This window comes from Cuculus canorus, chromosome 1 (assembly GCF_017976375.1).
Source record: "Cuculus canorus isolate bCucCan1 chromosome 1, bCucCan1.pri, whole genome shotgun sequence".
NCBI lineage: Eukaryota > Metazoa > Chordata > Aves > Cuculiformes > Cuculidae > Cuculus > Cuculus canorus.
The window spans coordinates 110,922,980-110,940,816 of NC_071401.1; the positions used below are offsets into that span (position 1 = coordinate 110,922,980).

General features: G+C 38.9%; 1 protein-coding gene across 1 annotated transcript in view; it reads right to left on the bottom strand.

The window, feature by feature from the left end:
• CD247 (CD247 molecule) overlaps positions 1-10,579 on the bottom strand; it is a 57,699-nt gene extending 47,120 nt beyond the window's left edge. Inside the window, 3 exon segments of the mRNA XM_009557178.2 lie at positions 9,828-9,912; positions 9,915-10,116; positions 10,536-10,579. Of these exon segments, the coding sequence (XP_009555473.2) occupies positions 9,828-9,912; positions 9,915-10,116; positions 10,536-10,579 (331 nt within the window).
• Positions 10,580-17,837: the final 7,258 nt, after the last annotated feature.

Here is a 17,837-nt window from a genome sequence, read left to right on the forward strand (position 1 = left end):
CACCTTCCACCAGACCAGGCGGCTCAAAGCCTCATCCAAATTGGTCTTGAACACCTCTAGGGATGGGGCATCTACAGCTTCCCTGGGCAACCTGCGTCAGTGCCTCGCCATCCTCACAGGAAAAAAAATTCCCCCTAATATCTAATCTAAATCTCCCCTCTTTCAGCTTAAAACCATTCCTCCTCATCCTGTCACCGCACTCGCTGATAAAGAGTCCCTCCCTTGCTTTCTTGGAGCCCACTTTAAGTATTGGAAGGCTGTTACAAGTTCTCCCCAGTCACTACTAGAGACAGCCCAAGTTTTGCAAGGATGGATGGGAAAACTCTTAGATGCATACTCCACTCAGCAGCACTGACCCTTACTATAACGCTTTGCAAAACAGTCAAGAACATTATTAAGTCTTCTGCAGAACAAAAATACATGTGCTCCATTAACTGACTGTGAATGATTAAATTACTGATGCTATAAAATACAACTGCAGTTGTGATTTATTTTCTGTTTGTTGTATAGGTTTATCAAGATAACACTTGTTCACCTGAAATATTTCCCAGTATACATTCTGATGTCATGTTATTTAGGGAATATTTCTAGTCTCCCGTTAGAATTTTTCATCCGAATCCAGTGTTTCTTGAATGGCTTAGCATGTGGGCGTCCTGTTCAAGCTCCTGCTCTGAGTCAAACAATAAGAACTTGAATCTGGGTTTCCCTCTCCCCAAAATGCAGAACAGTAATGGCTCACAGACTTTGTTTGGTCTCTCACAAAAATACTTCACAAGGATTTGGTTTACTCTAGTGGCAAACAAGGGGTGGGGGTGAGGGTGGGATCTGGCAAAGTTTTGCAGAACATTGCTTCCCTTTAAGCTGTATATTAAACTTGATAGTCCTTCTACCAAAGCCACCATGTCTAACAAACAGAGATTTGGCCGAAGCTGTAAGAGGAAGAGCAAGAGAGAAAGGGGGCAAACCTTCTAGTTGCTTCTTTGCAGCTAAGAAATATAAAATCAGATAAAAAGACCTTGGAAAAGATGTTACAAAAAGATAGGGCTGAAGGTTTGTATCTGTAAGTTCTTTAAGAGAGTTATAAAAAAAAAAAGAAAAAAAATTGCCTCAAGCCTGAAAATGTGCTGCTGCTTTTCCATCAGAAGACACATAAGCTAACAGCAGCAACAAGTGCATTATAGCACTGCTGGGTTTTGAGGCAAGTAGTAAATTAATGTCTGAGTTATTAGAAGAAAAGACATTAATTTAGCCACATGAATAGACAGAAGAGGGAAAATTCCAGTTCTGTCTAGTTCACATTAATACAAGACACATCTGAAATATGAGAGAATTCAAAACAAGGTAAATTATAGCTGTTTCTTCTAGAGAGAAGGATTTTTTTAAAAGATCTCCTGGGTTTTTAACATTCAAGTCAAGGAAAAACACTCAGAGATGTGATCAAAATGCACCTTAGAAAAAAAGTCAAGGAACGAACCCGGTATGCTTAACTTTTCACGTTTCATTGTATTTTACTTAAAGCTCGTGCGAAAAAAAAAAAAAACCAACCCTCTTGAAGATCTGTAGTTATTTTCAAACTTCTGGGGATGGACCATCATTTTGAAGTTACAAGCACTCCTCATCAGCACTTCAGATCACATCTAAGACAGCATTGCTAATCTGGGAGGCAATTGTCCTAAAACAAATTGCTCGGGTTCTCTCGTAAATTGGAAAATGGAAAATATTGTGCTATTTTCAATAAAATTATTCCTAATTTGCTAGGGAAAAAGAAATCCATATTCTCAGCAAACTGAATTGAGCTCGATGCAGAAAGCAGAGGCCAGCTGCCAGAAGTGGGAATGAAGAAGCCGTCACTCCATGCAGTTGTTTAGGCTGTCAAGCAAGTACATTTTATGGCTCACCAGCAGTTTACAGGCACCCACCTGCACCTTCACCAACATGGACCATGTTATGGCACTGTGCTGGGTGTGCTAGTCTTTGCTGCATAATTCTGCTTATATGCAGAAGGTGTGCAGGTATAGCAAAAGCTCCTATCTCAAACAGAAGTGAGATTGAGTCCTACTGAAAGCATAATTAAAACTAATTTTACTGAGATTCAGAGACTTTCTTCCTTCTCATTTGAGATGCTTACTCCAAGAAGCTAAGTTCCAGAAAGCCTTTGTGGCATATATTAGATGCTCATTTCTTAAAGTAACTGGAATGGTGTTTGACCTTCTGCTTGAAATCCAGATGGGTTAATCTTGCTTATCTTCTCTGGTCCGCTGAGTATAGTCACACTCATAATAGCACAAATGCTCAGTTTTACATTTGAAAGATCAATAGTTTCAACAAGTTAAAAATTGCAACAGGTTATTACTCCCTTTCCTTCTCAGGAGAAGGGAAATCAGATGGCGGTTGTTGAAAATGGTGCACTTATCTCATTTACTTTCACCAATTCTCTTTAAGCTTACCACCAGCAAAGATTTAATTCTTATACTTTATTCATCAGAGTAATCCCCCCAGCAAAACTTCTGCAGAGAATTTACATGCCTGGAGAGACATTCAAAGAACCAGAAGCTCATTACTAACAAAGAGCATGTTACAGGTAAACGATGAGACAAAACCGCAGAGAAAAAGCAAGCATGAGGTCAGAGCTATCACTAGAATAAGCCTCCAAAGTCAGTTAATTAGCACTGAATTACTTTGGTTGTATAGCACTTGTAGCCCTTCAAATTCCAACCGACTATTAAGTGCTGAACCAATATTAATTACAGGAATTTTTGCATTTCCTGAGAAATATGAAAATTAAAAGTAATAATTAAAAAAAAAACAAAGAGAAAAATGATTATTACATTACTTGATAACGCACCACTCCCATACACCTCTCCTGAAAAATCTTTTATTACAAATTCCTTAACAGGCTCTAGTCCATAATGACTTAGACTTTAAGAATGAGTTTACTTGTGCATGCTAACTCAGTTGGGTATCGCACTTTTAGGTAATAAGCCATAAAATAACATAAAATGGCAAACAAATCCTGAAAATTAACAGTTGTTCGGAAGAAATCTGTACATTCAAATTAATCTGCTACGTTATATGAACAGAGCAACTATAATTGCAATAATTTGCAGAATTGTTTGCTTGCTTCTTAGAATGTCTTTAGTTTTGTAGACTTCTTTTACAAGATACTGATTATATAATATATCTCTCTCTCTGTATCCTGTCTTCCTTCCTTCAGAATATGATTCTTAACACAACTTGCAAGACATCATTCTACTTTTCTGCCTTCAGGAATGTACCTATATTCTTGCACGAAGTGCTGCTGAAATTATCATATTTTACTTACATGAAAGCCCAAAGTGATGATACTGTGCAAGTTTGCATCGTGGAGAGAGAAATAGAGGGAGATTACTGCATATAATTCTGGTAAGACTTCTTTCCTGCAATCGATTTTGCATGGTTGGATGGGAAACAACGTAAATCGCAACAACACATAGTGGATAGACACAGAAGTTACTTCTACCAAAGATTTGATGTTAAGTTCTCTGACTGAAGCTTGCTGATAGGCAACCAAAAAATTATCTAATATTAGAGTAATTATCCATTATAATGTATAATATGATACAAGTCAAATTTTTTCTTTGCAAAGGTATAAAATTCTGCTGTATTAATTTTGAGCTGCAAAGTCCCAGCCCAGGAATCCAGTTTATGTATTCTTTTTAAGGACATCATGCAAATAATTCAGCTATTTCTGAATGACAAACCAAACATTTGATAACTAGGAATGTGCAGTATCTAATGTTAGGAAGCTGATCTCTTTCAGTGAACTGATGTTTTCAGAGTATTTAAAAAGTGGCATTGACACTGAACCAAAGTATTTCTTCAAGTTGATCTGATAAGTAATAAATTATTGTGTTATTTTTTAGTTTCAGATGAATTTTTATATTAACTAATTAAAAATAAATGTTTTGCAAATAAAGCATCTAATCGGTTAGGGCCCTGCTCCTATACAAAATGCCTGCACAAAGAATCTCAATTCACTTGCAGGACCTCTACCAGTATGAGAGTTTGCTCTCACCATTGAATAATTACCTTCTGGGCATTTCACTGTTTTGCCTCAGTTTGCCTTGTGACAAGATATATGCCATGGGGGACTGAAATGAATTTACATACTCACACATTAAGTAATTGGGAAACATTTTTATGAATGTTTAGCGCTGTTTATTTCAGGTTTGGCTGTCATGCCGCTGACAACACTTGAAGTGAAACGAATGCAAAATATCCATGCTCCTGGCTGGAAAAAAATGATTATAAAATTTGGATGGACAACCAGAAAAAGGTTTATTAGTCACATAGATCTTTCCTTTATTCAATGGCCAATGTATGCTTACTTAAAAAGAATTAAAACATCACTCATATTAGTAATCCCTCATTAATTTCCTGGATATCACATCTTATCCCATTAGAAAAGTCTTTCAGTCCATTACTCTGACTTTAAAATAATAAAATTTGTTAATTTGCTTTTATGATTCAAATTTTGGGCTCTTAGGAAAGCTTTTTTAAGTGTGCTCCTGTTCGAAATGCTTGATGTACTTTTCTTTTTGACTAGGAAACTGTTATCAGTGAGCATTGTGGTATCCTCAGGCAGGCTGGCTTATCACCCCCAAAAATTGCAATTGCCTTAAAAAAAAAATTAAGTGACAGGTTATATAGCTGGTTAGCTCCTTCTCTGTTTCTGGAGCCATGCGGGCTTGCTTTTTTAAGGTTTCCTTTACAAGCTAGGAAATTTGTCTAGGAAACTAGAAAAAATTATTTATTGTGAAAGTGAAGATTTTCATTGAAGACAACGGCTTGAGTTTTAAGTAAATAATTTATTATATTCTTAAAAATATATAGTCTTAAAGAAAAACCAACCCTCAGGTGCTGACAACTAGTCATCTTCTAGAATGATTCAGTGTGCTCTCCTACTGTTTAGCTATTATATGTTGAAAATTGTCCAACATTTTTCCTTTGTCAGCTTCCTTCAAACTCTAATTTGGTGTATATTTCAACTCCGTATTATCTGAGCTTTCGAAGAGTCCTGTTATCATTATGGCTTCTCCTTCACTTAAAAATATAACACATTAAAAAATGTTATGCTACTCAGAAGAAGTCAGACAATGATGAAGTTTTCACTATAATTACATCCCACGAAAGAAATAGTACAAGCATTTCATCGGGCTTCAGAACCTGATTGCCAGAAGGACAATGTTTAACATAGTCTTCGCATACCGAAAGTACATGAAAATGGAAAATTCCAAACTTACTGCTCTTCTTCTCATCATATAACAGAGTCTTAAGAACAGAATACATAAAGAGCTTCCAAAGATTGACCGTTTATTCCTAGGAAACTTGTCGGGATTCAAATATTTCCAGTCTACAGTTCAAAAATTGAGATGGCTTCTACCTCTTAAACAGAACTTGCATAGACATGAGTGCTTGCGGTCTCTGAGGCTTAGGAGCCAGATATTTTCACTTCTATTTTTAATAGCTAAATTGTCAAAGGACTGAAAGAACTACACATCAGTAAATCTAACTTTCATAAAGATGGATATATCCATGGTATGTGGCTAAACACATGCATTTCCACTGTCTCCCGAGATCTGTGCATTTGAGAGAGTAGGCTGAAGAACTGCAAAGTAAGCTTTTAGTTTGCCTGTTCATTTTATCGGTTATATATGAAGTTATAAATCAGTTGCATAGGGCAAAGTGGAGATAAATGCCTTTATTGCTTCCCTGAAAAAAAATTCTGGATTTTCATATTTTAAAAGCTAAAAATACTATGTATTTTTTTAAGGAACAGAACTGAATTTAATTTAGAAAACAATATTCAAAACCAGTCTCAAAAATATTACATTATATAATAGTGCAAATCAGAAAAACCTGCAACATTTCAGCTTCTCAGAGACTCTGGAATAGGATAAATTGTTTTCTTAATGGTAAAAAGAAACATCAGCAAAACTTTAATTAGGTGCTGTCTGAAGTTATAGAAGTAGAACAGTGAAAAACAACATGCATACAAGTACACCGGCACACAAAGTAAATACGTTTAAAACGATAAATACTTTAAGTACTTTTAAGAAGTTTCATGTTCCATTCATGCCACCCTAAAAGCTTACTCATTTTCTTGCCAGAATAGCTGATGCATCTTACAGATCTACATACAGTATAGACATTCAGATATATGATGAATTGGAGGAGTGAAGGGGGATTTGGTAGTTATCTGCAATTGTGCCAGCAAGTCTTTTTTTATTTTTTTTCCTTTTCAAAGGGGAGTTGGTTACAGTTTGAAGCTAGTTAGGAATATATTTATATATACTTATTTATAAGAATTTATTTATTTATATTTCCTTGCTTACAGGTTTACTCACAGTGCTAGTCACAATTCAAGTTTGTACGAATAACAAGAATGGCTGTCAAAATTTTTCCTCACATGAACATTCATCCATAAATCAAGTTCTCATCCCCTTTAAGCTGCTAGTGAATCTCCTATTTTTCCCCCACTTTGGTGTTTTATCCCCATCTTACTTAAGAACACACTTACACAGGATAAATACAAGTATATTTTCAGACAGTTTTCTCTACTGTGTATATAATTCCCATCCAGAAAAAAACAAAAGGAAGTTGATCATTAACTTGATACTTCACTCATTAAGAATTTTGCTTGGAAGGGTTCAGATAGAAAGCACTTACTCTGTAACAAGCATTAGACAATTCAATATAGCACTGCAAGGGTTCAGCAACTGTTCCTTTACAGGAAAAGGCTACATCTGCCTACATTCTGTTCCATTCGTTAATGTGCCAGTTTAGATTTTTCCATGAATTATTAATGAATCATTGTGAACAGGCAGAGAAAAAGGGAATAAAACACATAAAATTAAGCCTTTAGTTTGTTGGGTTTTATTCCCCCTGAGGTGTAACAAGAATTCATCTAAAAGAACTTAAGACAGCACATGAGGACATAGTGATGTTAGCCAAAATAGTTTGTATTTACTTCTTTGTGTTTCTGCGAGAGGCTTGTAAACAACGTGTAGTTTGTGGACCTGCAAAGTCATCTGATGAAAAACAAGGAAAAAACATACTCTAAGACATATTACCTGTCCATTTTATGTTCCTATCCATGAACCGATTAAAAAAAGGCTCTTGGCATCATGGCACCCAATGGGCAGAAGACACAGTCATGCAGAATTGTGAAAATTCCATATTGTGAAAATAAACTGACACGCTTTGGTCTCAACAGTTTTGTCGAGAAAATTGGTTTTGTAAAGAGGTGAAAAACAGGGAAGAGCTGTCCTGGAAAGACTCCTGCATATATATTTATATGCATGTGTTGTGTATTTGTACTAATCAAAGTGTTATCAGCCTTTAAAAAAAAGCAATTCTCCAACATTGCCCACAGTACTGTTGTGTTGCCATTGAAACCTGTCATACTTCTAACTAAAAGCTCCATACAAAGATTTTTGCCATTTTAATCGTGTTATTCCGTTAGAAGTCTTTTTATGCTTTTATGTCTCAATGAACAACAGGAATAATGAAGTAATCTGTTCAGAAATTCAAATTACTTATTTTTATGCACTTTTTAACACACGGTTTATAGGAGCACCTCAGCTAAACTTCCAGATGTACACCTTTATATCTCTGAAGAAGGAAACGCAGAAAACTAAATATGTATACAATATGGTTTCTCTCTCTAATTGCTTAAAGACTAAGTTTGAGCATTCTGAAATTTGTGATCTGGTGTCAATAATTCAAATTTTTGCATCAGAGTTTGCGGCCCATCTCTAGAATTACTTATTTTGAAACAATTTTTTTTTCACATGCCTGACGTATTTATTTCAGTACTCAAAAGATCAAAAGGAAATGCTTTGCAAGTTCATCAGTTCCAATCTTGGTAGCATCTTTCAACTGACCATTTGAAGAAAAAGCACAAAATGCATTATAGTGAAGTGGAACGAACTTTCTTGTAAGGTGGTTATGCAGCTTATTGAATCTCTGTCCAGTCTGAGCTTGTTTTATGAAAAAAGTAAAATTTCACTTCACTCTAAGAAGGCTTGAAAGCACACCAGGCAGCAGCGGATCTTTGTTTCTGTTCATTCTGAAAAGCTCATCTGTTTGGTCTCATCTTTGAACAAAATTCATGGTGACCTTACATTGTTGTTACTGTGTATTTTGCATCAACAACTTATCAACAACTCCACAAGTTCTGTGTTTCATTTCTTCCAGTCTATCTATACTCTTCAGCTAAATGCTACTATTCTTCCAACAATTGCAGGTATGCACTCAAAAATACTTCCCCTCAAATCCACAGGCAACCATCTCTAATTCAATGGCAACAACAGCTTGTTCAAAATTTGATTCTGTGTATTCTTTGACAGTGTGAATACCCCCAAGAGCTTTGCACCAGAGATGCCTGCAGCACTAGCCTTACCTATCTGCAAACTATATTGCATATTTTTCAATAGAAGTTTTCCACTAAAATCATACAAATAGGAGCCTGAACTACTGATATTTTGTGACAGACTAAAAGGAGAAAACATAGAATATTTTTCATAGGTGCATTTTGACCTAAAGTAATTTCCATACCTTTATAGCCCTACAAGCATCTATGGATAGCGAGCAACATAGAAAACATGAGTACCAGAAATACCATACTTAAGTACAGTATCATTCTGAAGTATCAGAAAGGGAGAGAGGCTGAACAGAAGGCATGTCTGCTACAGAATACGCAGCTCTGCTTAAAATTCTCCAGAAACATAAGCTCCACGAATTAGCAGAGGTGCTTCCACAGCATTAGCAAATGGCCATGAAACCTTTCTCTAATCTCCAGAAAACTTGCAAATGCCTGTGGCAGTCGCCAAGGCTCTTCAGTGTAAGGATGGGTGCTTCTTGAGTACAGTTAGGGAGTACATTGTGAGGGAAACTCACAATTGAACGGTTGGACTCGATGATCCAATGGGTCCTTTCCAACCTTGTGATTCTGTGATTCTGTGATTGCAGGCTTCTGCTTTATTACATGTTCAAACATGGCCTAGGAGTATCAGTTGAATTCTCCAAACTCAGACATTCTCTGGGTTTTGTTGATTTTCGATCGACTAAGACACTGAGAAACACACTCCTCTCTCCTCAAATTAATATAATTTGAAGATTTGTGCATAACAAAGCTGCTTCACTTTCTGCCCAGGTGGGACCAGCATACATACAATTGTGAGAACATATATAAAGGCAAAAATGACCTTATTTTACACCGTGTCTGGCAGACACAGGAACGGAAGGACCCTACCCTTTGTCTCATCTCTTCCTCCACCCTGTTCCTCTGCTGCTGTGCATGCTTTTCCCTGCAAAAGAACACCCCAGCAGCACGGCTCTAATTTTACCTAAGTTAAAAGCCTCTCTTTTGCAGATAACTGAAAATGACTACATTTTCATTATTGTACCAAATTTCTCCTTTTAAATGATAAGGAAAGCCACCCAGGTGAGGGCTGAGAGTCTTATTTAACTATGGGTTGTTGTTCTGCCATGGCAGCCACTTGGGCAGAAGAAGAGGCTGCACTGACAGCAATGGTTGTGCTCATTGCAACCTCCCCCTCCCAGCCCTCGTGAGGATCTCTTTATCACAGGACAGCTCAATGCGAATCCTGGAATAGTTTAGGTTGGAAGGGACCTTAAAGATCAACTAGTTCCAATTCCCCTGCTATGGTCAGGGACAATACCCTCCTGCTACCAAAGTAGTGGGGAATCCACCAAAGAAACAAAGTGCTCTTTCCTCAAAAGACCTTTAAGATACCTCCTCGTAAAACAAAAGCCTGCCTTACCTGCCACCGGGAGCTGCGCCTGTAAGATGGCAAAGATCACAATCCTCCTCCACTTCATCTTGCTTGCCCTGGCAGTGATGGGGAGAGGGAGTCCACGGGTGCAGAGAAGAGGCACCTCCATGGGCTTTGCTCATCTGCCAGCTCCACAGGAAGCTCACCTCCTATGAGGGCTTTTGGAGTCCACCTGCTGGCAGCGGCACCAAAGCACGCGCCTTCCTTTGCAGGCTGGGGTTTACATTCTTGGTATTGATGCTTGGGGTTTCCTTTTGTATCATTTCCTTCTTCTCCTCTTCACAAGACGTTTTTTTGGTGGGGTGTTTTTTTCAGTTTGCCTGATGGTTCCTAGGTCATCCCAGTCAGCAGCTGCTGATCTCTACAAGAAGCCTAGAAAGTGCACGTGGTATCAAACTCGGCCTGACTTAAAAAGGGATTCTACATAACTATGCCCAGTGTGCAGTACAGAAGAAATAGAAGATTAAAATTCTAACTTATAGTCACTCTTGCACAAGTAGCTGGCTAAACTGGCAGAGATATAAAACTCATTTCTAAACCTAATTGAAATATGACTTCACCATAAGCCACCTGGAGTGGCCGCAGTCTCAGGGCTATGGGGTGGCTGACATTAGGGTGAACCAGACTCTACACATCCTTGCAAACAGCCATAAAACATCTGCTCAACTGGCCCTGCCTAGCTCAGTTCAGTTGTACCCATTCATAAAACGAAGATGCCTTTTGATGTGAGCACACCACATCTTCGTATTTTGAAAGGGCATCAGTGTGTGCAGAGCTCTGGAACCATTTTGCCTTCTGAGCCACTGTAGCCCGTGGGGAGGAGAGCCTGTGTCATCTCTGCGGGAGAGCACAGTGTGCATCTCCTCCTCACTCGCTTGAAACAGAAAACTTGGCAGCTTCTAGCTGCCACTCCTACCTACTAAGTGGGCCATGGGACCTTCTTGCTGATTGAAGTTGTCTTCTAGAGACAGATACCAAGGCAGACCAATGTACCCCAGTAGCAAGATGAACGGTTTGAAGGCAGCTGTGTGATCTGGGAGCTAAGAATTCTTTTCAGTCTCACACTGAAGGCTCGACTGTCAACACGGTCCTTGGACACAAACCCAAGCAGGTTTCCCCAACAGCCATGCTGGCAGCCTGGTTTCCTACAGGTAGACATCCTCAGTCCAGCATGACTGCAGTGCCTCCTACATTGCCTTAAGCCCCTGCCACCCCCTTGCCTCTTTCGGGGCCAGGTGACTGGGTAGGCAGCCCCAGCTAGCACACACACATGCTCCGTGCTGACTAGCACAGTAACCCAGTGCAAGAGTGAAAATGCCCTCAATTTTTCTGCTGCTCTAAGAAGACTAAAGATCGCTGCACCAAGCTACACAAAACCACAAGCAGGAATGGGTTACGTTTGAGTCTCCTTTGTTTAGCTAGATTGATGTTGACCCCCAGGTCAGAAGTGGTTGGGGTGGTTGTGAGCAGCAGGCTGAGCCAGGAGAATCACAACACTTGTTTCCTTGCAAAGTCACGCTAATAATCAAATCAAGCGGTATTAAGGCAGCACTACATAGGCAGGGGTGGATAACCACACAGGCTAAAGAATAAGCGTGCTTTAGCAGTAACCCAGCAAATGCGTTGCACTATGAGCTGGGAAAACACAAACTGATCTATATTAGCAGCATTAAAACATTATGCTTTTACCTGAGGACCTCACCATACTTTTCAAATTAGCTTTATTAAAGCCAAGGCAGCTAAGCTTTTACAGATAAAGAAATTAAGTCTTAAGGCAGACGGGGAAAACAAGGCACTACAACTCAAAGAGAACCAGGAAATAGGGAGACCTGGGAGTTGTTTGGGTTTTTGGTGCGGGTGGTGGGTGATGTTGGCTTTCTTTGCAACAAAGAAACCAAACCAACCACCACAGACTTTTTAAAGGCATGAGAAAAAACGCGAGGGGAGAGACAAGGTGTGGCTAGCAGTACCTCCTCCTCAACATTCCTCATTTTATTATTATTACTATTATTATTATTACTATATTATTAAGAAGGAGTAGCAGCTAATAAAATGATTCATTTAGGAAGGGAGAAGAAAGCCAGCATAGTGCAATGAAATTAAGAAGGGTGAAATCTGGCGTTTCAGAAATATCTTCCTGAAAAGGAGATGATAGAAGTACTTCCTCCAGCAAGTGTTAGGGCATTTATATGAAAATCATATCACTTGACACGGTGATGCCAACTTTCACTTTGTAAGAAATCTCATGTTATTGTGCTCTTTTCAAATGTGAATAAATAAGAAATCTCACTTTTATTAATAGAAATAAAAAGTACATTTTAGACCTCCATGAACTAGAAAAGCTTGAAAACATTACTTAGAGGCCCCTTAAAGCCTAAAACTCAGCCTCCTCCCCCCACCACAAAACAACTGGCTCAACAGAAGACTGCTGAGTGTTTACAATTGTAATACTATTATTAGATTTCAAGATCAGAGCTTAGGCTGGGAGGAAGCACAAGTATCTCCATGAATAATTACTTTTGTTTCTTATTTCTAATTCTTAGAAAAGAAAGAGAAAGAGGAATGTGCATCCCCAGCAGGTACAGGAACGGGATTGGTAATAACTATTTCCCAATAGCACGAAGACAACTGGCAGGGTGAGAGTTATGGTGCATGTAAGTAGTAAGGATTTATAGCCTTTTGAAAGCAAAGTAAATTGAAGTTCTTGGAAGAAAGAGAACAAGAAATTCATCACCTTTCCTGCCTAGAGTAATGAAGGCTAATATACTGATATAGCAGTATTATGCTTTTATTTAATACTTATTATATATTGTACTAGCCAATACTAAAATTATTAGTATTATTAGTACCAAAACCTAGTGCTGCATGCTGTTCTGTGATACCTAGACAGTACTGCTGAACCTCTGCTATTGCCCAGCCCTGAAGAAGGTTTCCTTTGCGGCTCTTCTATCCCAACAGCTGCAAGGGAAGGCTGGAGATGGGCTCTGACTTACCACCAGGCAGGAGGCAAAGCATTATCCATGAGAGCCACCATGCACTGAACCTAGAAAAAGGTGTAGTTAATCCCAGAAACAGCTGTGCTCAGGTACATGGTCTATATTCCAACATGAGCTGGATAAAGCCTTTTCTGTCCAGTTCCTCATGATTGTCTGAAGCAAGGAATTAGTGAGAGGAAAAATAACCCAGCTCCCACTGCAGGCTGCCTAAATCTCACTGATGCCTTATCCAAAAGCTAAAATAATATCATAGTAGTTATTGATATTTTGGGAAAACACTATTTTCAGAGGAGCAAATGGCACTGCTCATCACTATTCTGCTGACCCCTGTCTCCTCCTGTTATTGATCATAGCTTCTCCCTCCGGCAGAAAGCCAGCAAATTATCACTTTGAATAAAGAGTTGAGGCCAAAGGTAAGGAAAAGGAATGAAGAGCTGTATAAGAAAGGGAGATTAATGGCAACAGTAGACACACTGGGAGAACAGCAGTTGGGCCAGTGTGTTTTGATGTCTAGATAGGGAAAGGTCAGAGAAATAAGAGGATACAGACTTCATTTAGAAGTGTGGGTAGAGTCAGAAAAAGGCTTTGCATGACAGTGCCCCTAGAAATTCTCTCCTCTCGATTCTTCAGCTTTTGAAATAAGGCAAGCTTATCATTATAATCTAAATACAATGAAAGTATACAAAAGAGCAATCATGCTTGTATTACTAGTTATTCTCACATGAAGCACAGCATGGGAGATGCAAATCACACGCAGTCAAGGAGTATAGAAAAAGATAAAGGGGAAGTGGTCTTTTCCCTAGGAAAAAGCTTTTCTGTGTTCATACAGCTTGCAATTACATGATCAGGAATGATTTTCTTAGTGTGTTGCCTTCTTTTCAGCCTATTTGGTCTTTGCATCTCAGAAATACATAGCACAGTAAAAATTTCAGCACCTCCTGCCCACACTGTGCATTAGGCAATCTCATATATGCATTTTTACCAACAGCTTAAACCATTCTGATGTTTCAGTTCACTCACTTCAGTGAGATCATAAGCACCTTGTAAACACTGGACTAGAAATGAATGCCGACACTAGTTCAGCTGATCCAGCAGCTATTTTTCTCAATACAGACAAGGCCACACCGGACATAAAACCCTCCCCGCTGGGTTAAGAAAAACTCTCAGCTAAACTTTACTCTTTATCTAAACACGTGGGTGGAGGAAAGTGCATTTCAAGAATTACCTGTGCTGGGAAGACTGCAAGATTTGATCTACAGTTGCTGAAATAGAATAGCTCAGGGAATTGAAATGGTGTCCAGTACAACTCAGTTTAACAGTGCTTAAGGTGCAGCTCATTATCTGCAAGGATAACAACTTTCATTAGACAAGGTATGTATTGAATTGGTTCTGTGTATCAATACGCCATTTTTACTCTGGACACAAGAAATACTGGAACAGCTCTCATGCAAAGGGCTGATTCATCCCCAGAAGAATCCTCTTTTCATGCTTATTCGTTATGCTTTGACTGTACTATAAGAAAAAGCATCAGGGCTTGCAGTTTTAACTGGAAAGAAATGAAAACTGAAAAACAAACCCACACCATAGTCAAGCTGAGGATTAAAAAAAATAACTACACACTGCCCTCTGGCTCATGTATTGCTACCACAGAGAGCTTGCCTGTAATCATCACCACAGACTGCTGGGACTGAGAACAGGTCAGTTATCAAAAGTTCTCCTAAGCCTATTTGATACAGTTGGTAGTTGCAGGCAAAATTAATACCTGATGGAGGAGCTGGCCAACTTTAGAGACGGGAGAATCCAGACAGACTGCAGAGTCTTGCCCCTGCTCCAGCAGGGAGTGACAGTTGTAATGCCAGAACTCAACAAGTATCAAAATAATTTTTGGAGATGTTCACACAAAGATAATGGGCGTTAAATAAGCAACAATCTTCTCTGTTGAGCAAGCTGTAGCCCCCAGCGAGGCATGCCACTCACGCAGTAGACTTAGTACACTGAAAAGAAAAAGTCTGCTGTTTACAGTGTGTAAGCCCACAATTTTCATGGACAAAATGTTGCAGACTGGCAGTGCCACATCACTTCACAGGATTTCAATGCACTATAATGCCTTAAAGTGAAGCTTCACTTTGCTGTAATTGGGTTTAACTGTGCTAATCCCTTTGGAATGCAGCAATTAATACTTACTTAGAGATAATTGCTGCATTCCAAGAGGATTAGTCCCTACTCTGCACTGTTGCCAGCGCTGCAAACCGAGAGCTGGAAAGAAGACTGCGTCTAACTACAGGTCTTGCTTTGCAGCTCCCAACAGGGAGACAAGAGAAGTTCCCCTCGCTACAACTGCTCCCCTCTGTGTGTGAAAATATTGCTTTTCCAAGGAAAAAAAACACTTGACTGTCCCTAGTCCTTGCAGCTGCATTGTGCAAAACAGAAACCCTGCCACATCCAACAAAAGGGAAAAAAAAGAAAACAGACACATGTGCAGTACAATAAAGACAAACACAGCAATGAGTACTTTCCTGCGGGAGATGATAAACAGGCCCTGATGCACTGGAAGAACAAATTCCTATTCATTATTTTGGGGTGGGTTTTTTTTGTGATGAGCAAGTCCCCTGTTTCCACTATGGTCTTAAAAATTTCAATGCAACACAGGTTTTGGAAACCTATAAAGGAGATGTTAATAGAAACTTAAAATGCACCTTTCCATGAGTGCTCGGTTTCGAGACTACTGAATGCGCAACGTCTAATTCTTTCCTTCCTAGTGAAGCCTTTAAGATCTGCTCTGGATTTTTTTTTAATGCACCAGAGAAATCACTGCTTATGTCATATCTCAAGAAAGAAGCCCAATGCTTCTCTTCCTTTAGGCTAGTCAACCTACTCTCTCCCATCATTATCATTTTCACCTGCTAACTGCTGTTGAACTTCCCTATTACGTTACAGTATATGCAGAAAAATTCTGTGACTTTACCATTAAACACATTCTGGAAATGCTATTTTTAACTATAGGGCACCTTCGGTATTTTCTTGTACAGCTGTACAGACTATAATTGATTAGTAAAGTTATGTCTTTCACAAATTTAAAGGTATTGTGAAGCTAGATTTTAAGACCTGAGACAAGTACCTGAATTTCCTTTATTTTCTTCCCCTCCTCATCCCTAACACAACTTTTCTGCATTTTTCAAACACTTATCCAAGGGAAAACTTAATTACAATCACTACAGCTATCAGGTTATTCAAGTAAAAAGTAAACATCCAATTAATAATATAATATTTTATCATTTCAGATACTAACTACATACCTGGTCTCAGTCAATCAGAAGACTCCAGGCAGCTCTGCAACCAACATAATTAATGAAGCTCAAATTTTATAAAGCATAACTTTTGTACCTTTAATATACATGAACTGGGTTTTACTTCCTCTCTTGAGCTCCCAGTTGTCATGACATCCATAGAACTTTGTGGCTTCAAGGTCACACTATCTGTTTTCAAATCTAAATTAAATTGTACAGAAGTCTGACAAAAGCAAGTGTCCAGATAACATGGTTACAGATGTCTTGTTTCCATAGAAAACTGGGCTACGAAGAACATTAACTACTACAATCAGAATGAATAAGCCTTACGCTCTAATCTTATTACACTATCTTATACAACACAAAAACTCTGAGAAAGCCTTTAAACGCAGAAGTTCTTAAGTCAAAAAGCCCTGGGAGCAACTCCAAGAGTTTTGCATGGCAAGATCACGGACTGAGCTTCCCAGCATGGAAAATACAATTGCTGGCGAGGGCCCTCTGCTCCTCCAGAGCAGGGGAAATGACAAGGTCAGCAGGGCAACGTCCTCAACACCAAGATACACAGTCCCACAGCTACCTGAATGAGAAGAGCAGATTGGGTAACAGCAACCAGGGCCAACTGCAGTTGAGATATGTTTGAGGTCAAGTCAATGGAATTAGGCAAGAGGTTCTGGACAATACCCAGGAAAGAGGAGAAGCTTCAAAGCAGGGTTTTCCCAGCTCTGCCTCACCACCCAAACACCTGCACGAGGTCAGGGCTGGCCTCCAGCACAGACAGCCCAAACCACTGGAGAAAGGCTAGGAGGCACTCAATCAATCACAGTCCAAGATTAATTAGCTGTTGGAAACTACAAATCATAATCAGGTGGTTTAGCTCTGCTAACAATAAGCCTAAACTAAAGCACTGTCTCGCTAAGGAGCACCCTTACTTTGGATTCTTATAGTCAGTAAGTACTGAGAGAAATAAACACTTGAGTCTGGAGGTGGCTGCTCCCAGTCATTGATCCGAGGCGTTCTATACCTGTCTCCATTTCCTCTACTAGAGTTTCTTAATTTAAAAACCTTTAAATCATTTTCATGGATATTACTTCCGAGCACACCATAGCACAAAATGATTACAAAACACAAAGAAATGATGAATGCTTCTTTTTCAGCAGCTAGTGGGCTGCTGTGTTTATGGAGGAAAGCATTCATAATGTAAACCACTGTAGAAAAAGGATTTTTTCACATCATGCCCCCTGTCGTATGTTTTTTCCAACATCCTCGAGTTATGATAAATTCAGTAATCAATTTTAAGTACTAAACATCTAACAATCCACCCAACTGTAAGTCTATGGCACCCTCTTGTGTTGAACAGTAATATAACAGCTTATTTGATTTTTAATCTTTCTTGATGCAATGTGTTGTTACACAGCAACCCATAGAAAACAAATTAATGCATTAAGTTATTAGCAATACTTTTTGTATTAACCTAATACCCTGATCGAGCTACCTCACTTTTATTGTGAAGATCACAGATACAACAATAAATAGCTTAGAAATCAATTCCAGATAAAACTGAACAAAGGATTAAACTAATACCTGTTACACCTAAACTCTATTCTATAATGATGTACATTGTCATAAGAATCTACTGGACGTAAGTCTTACATCAAAACACAAGAAGGAAACTGAAAAATGAAGAAGCAGAAATACAAACATATCAATGAGCAAGA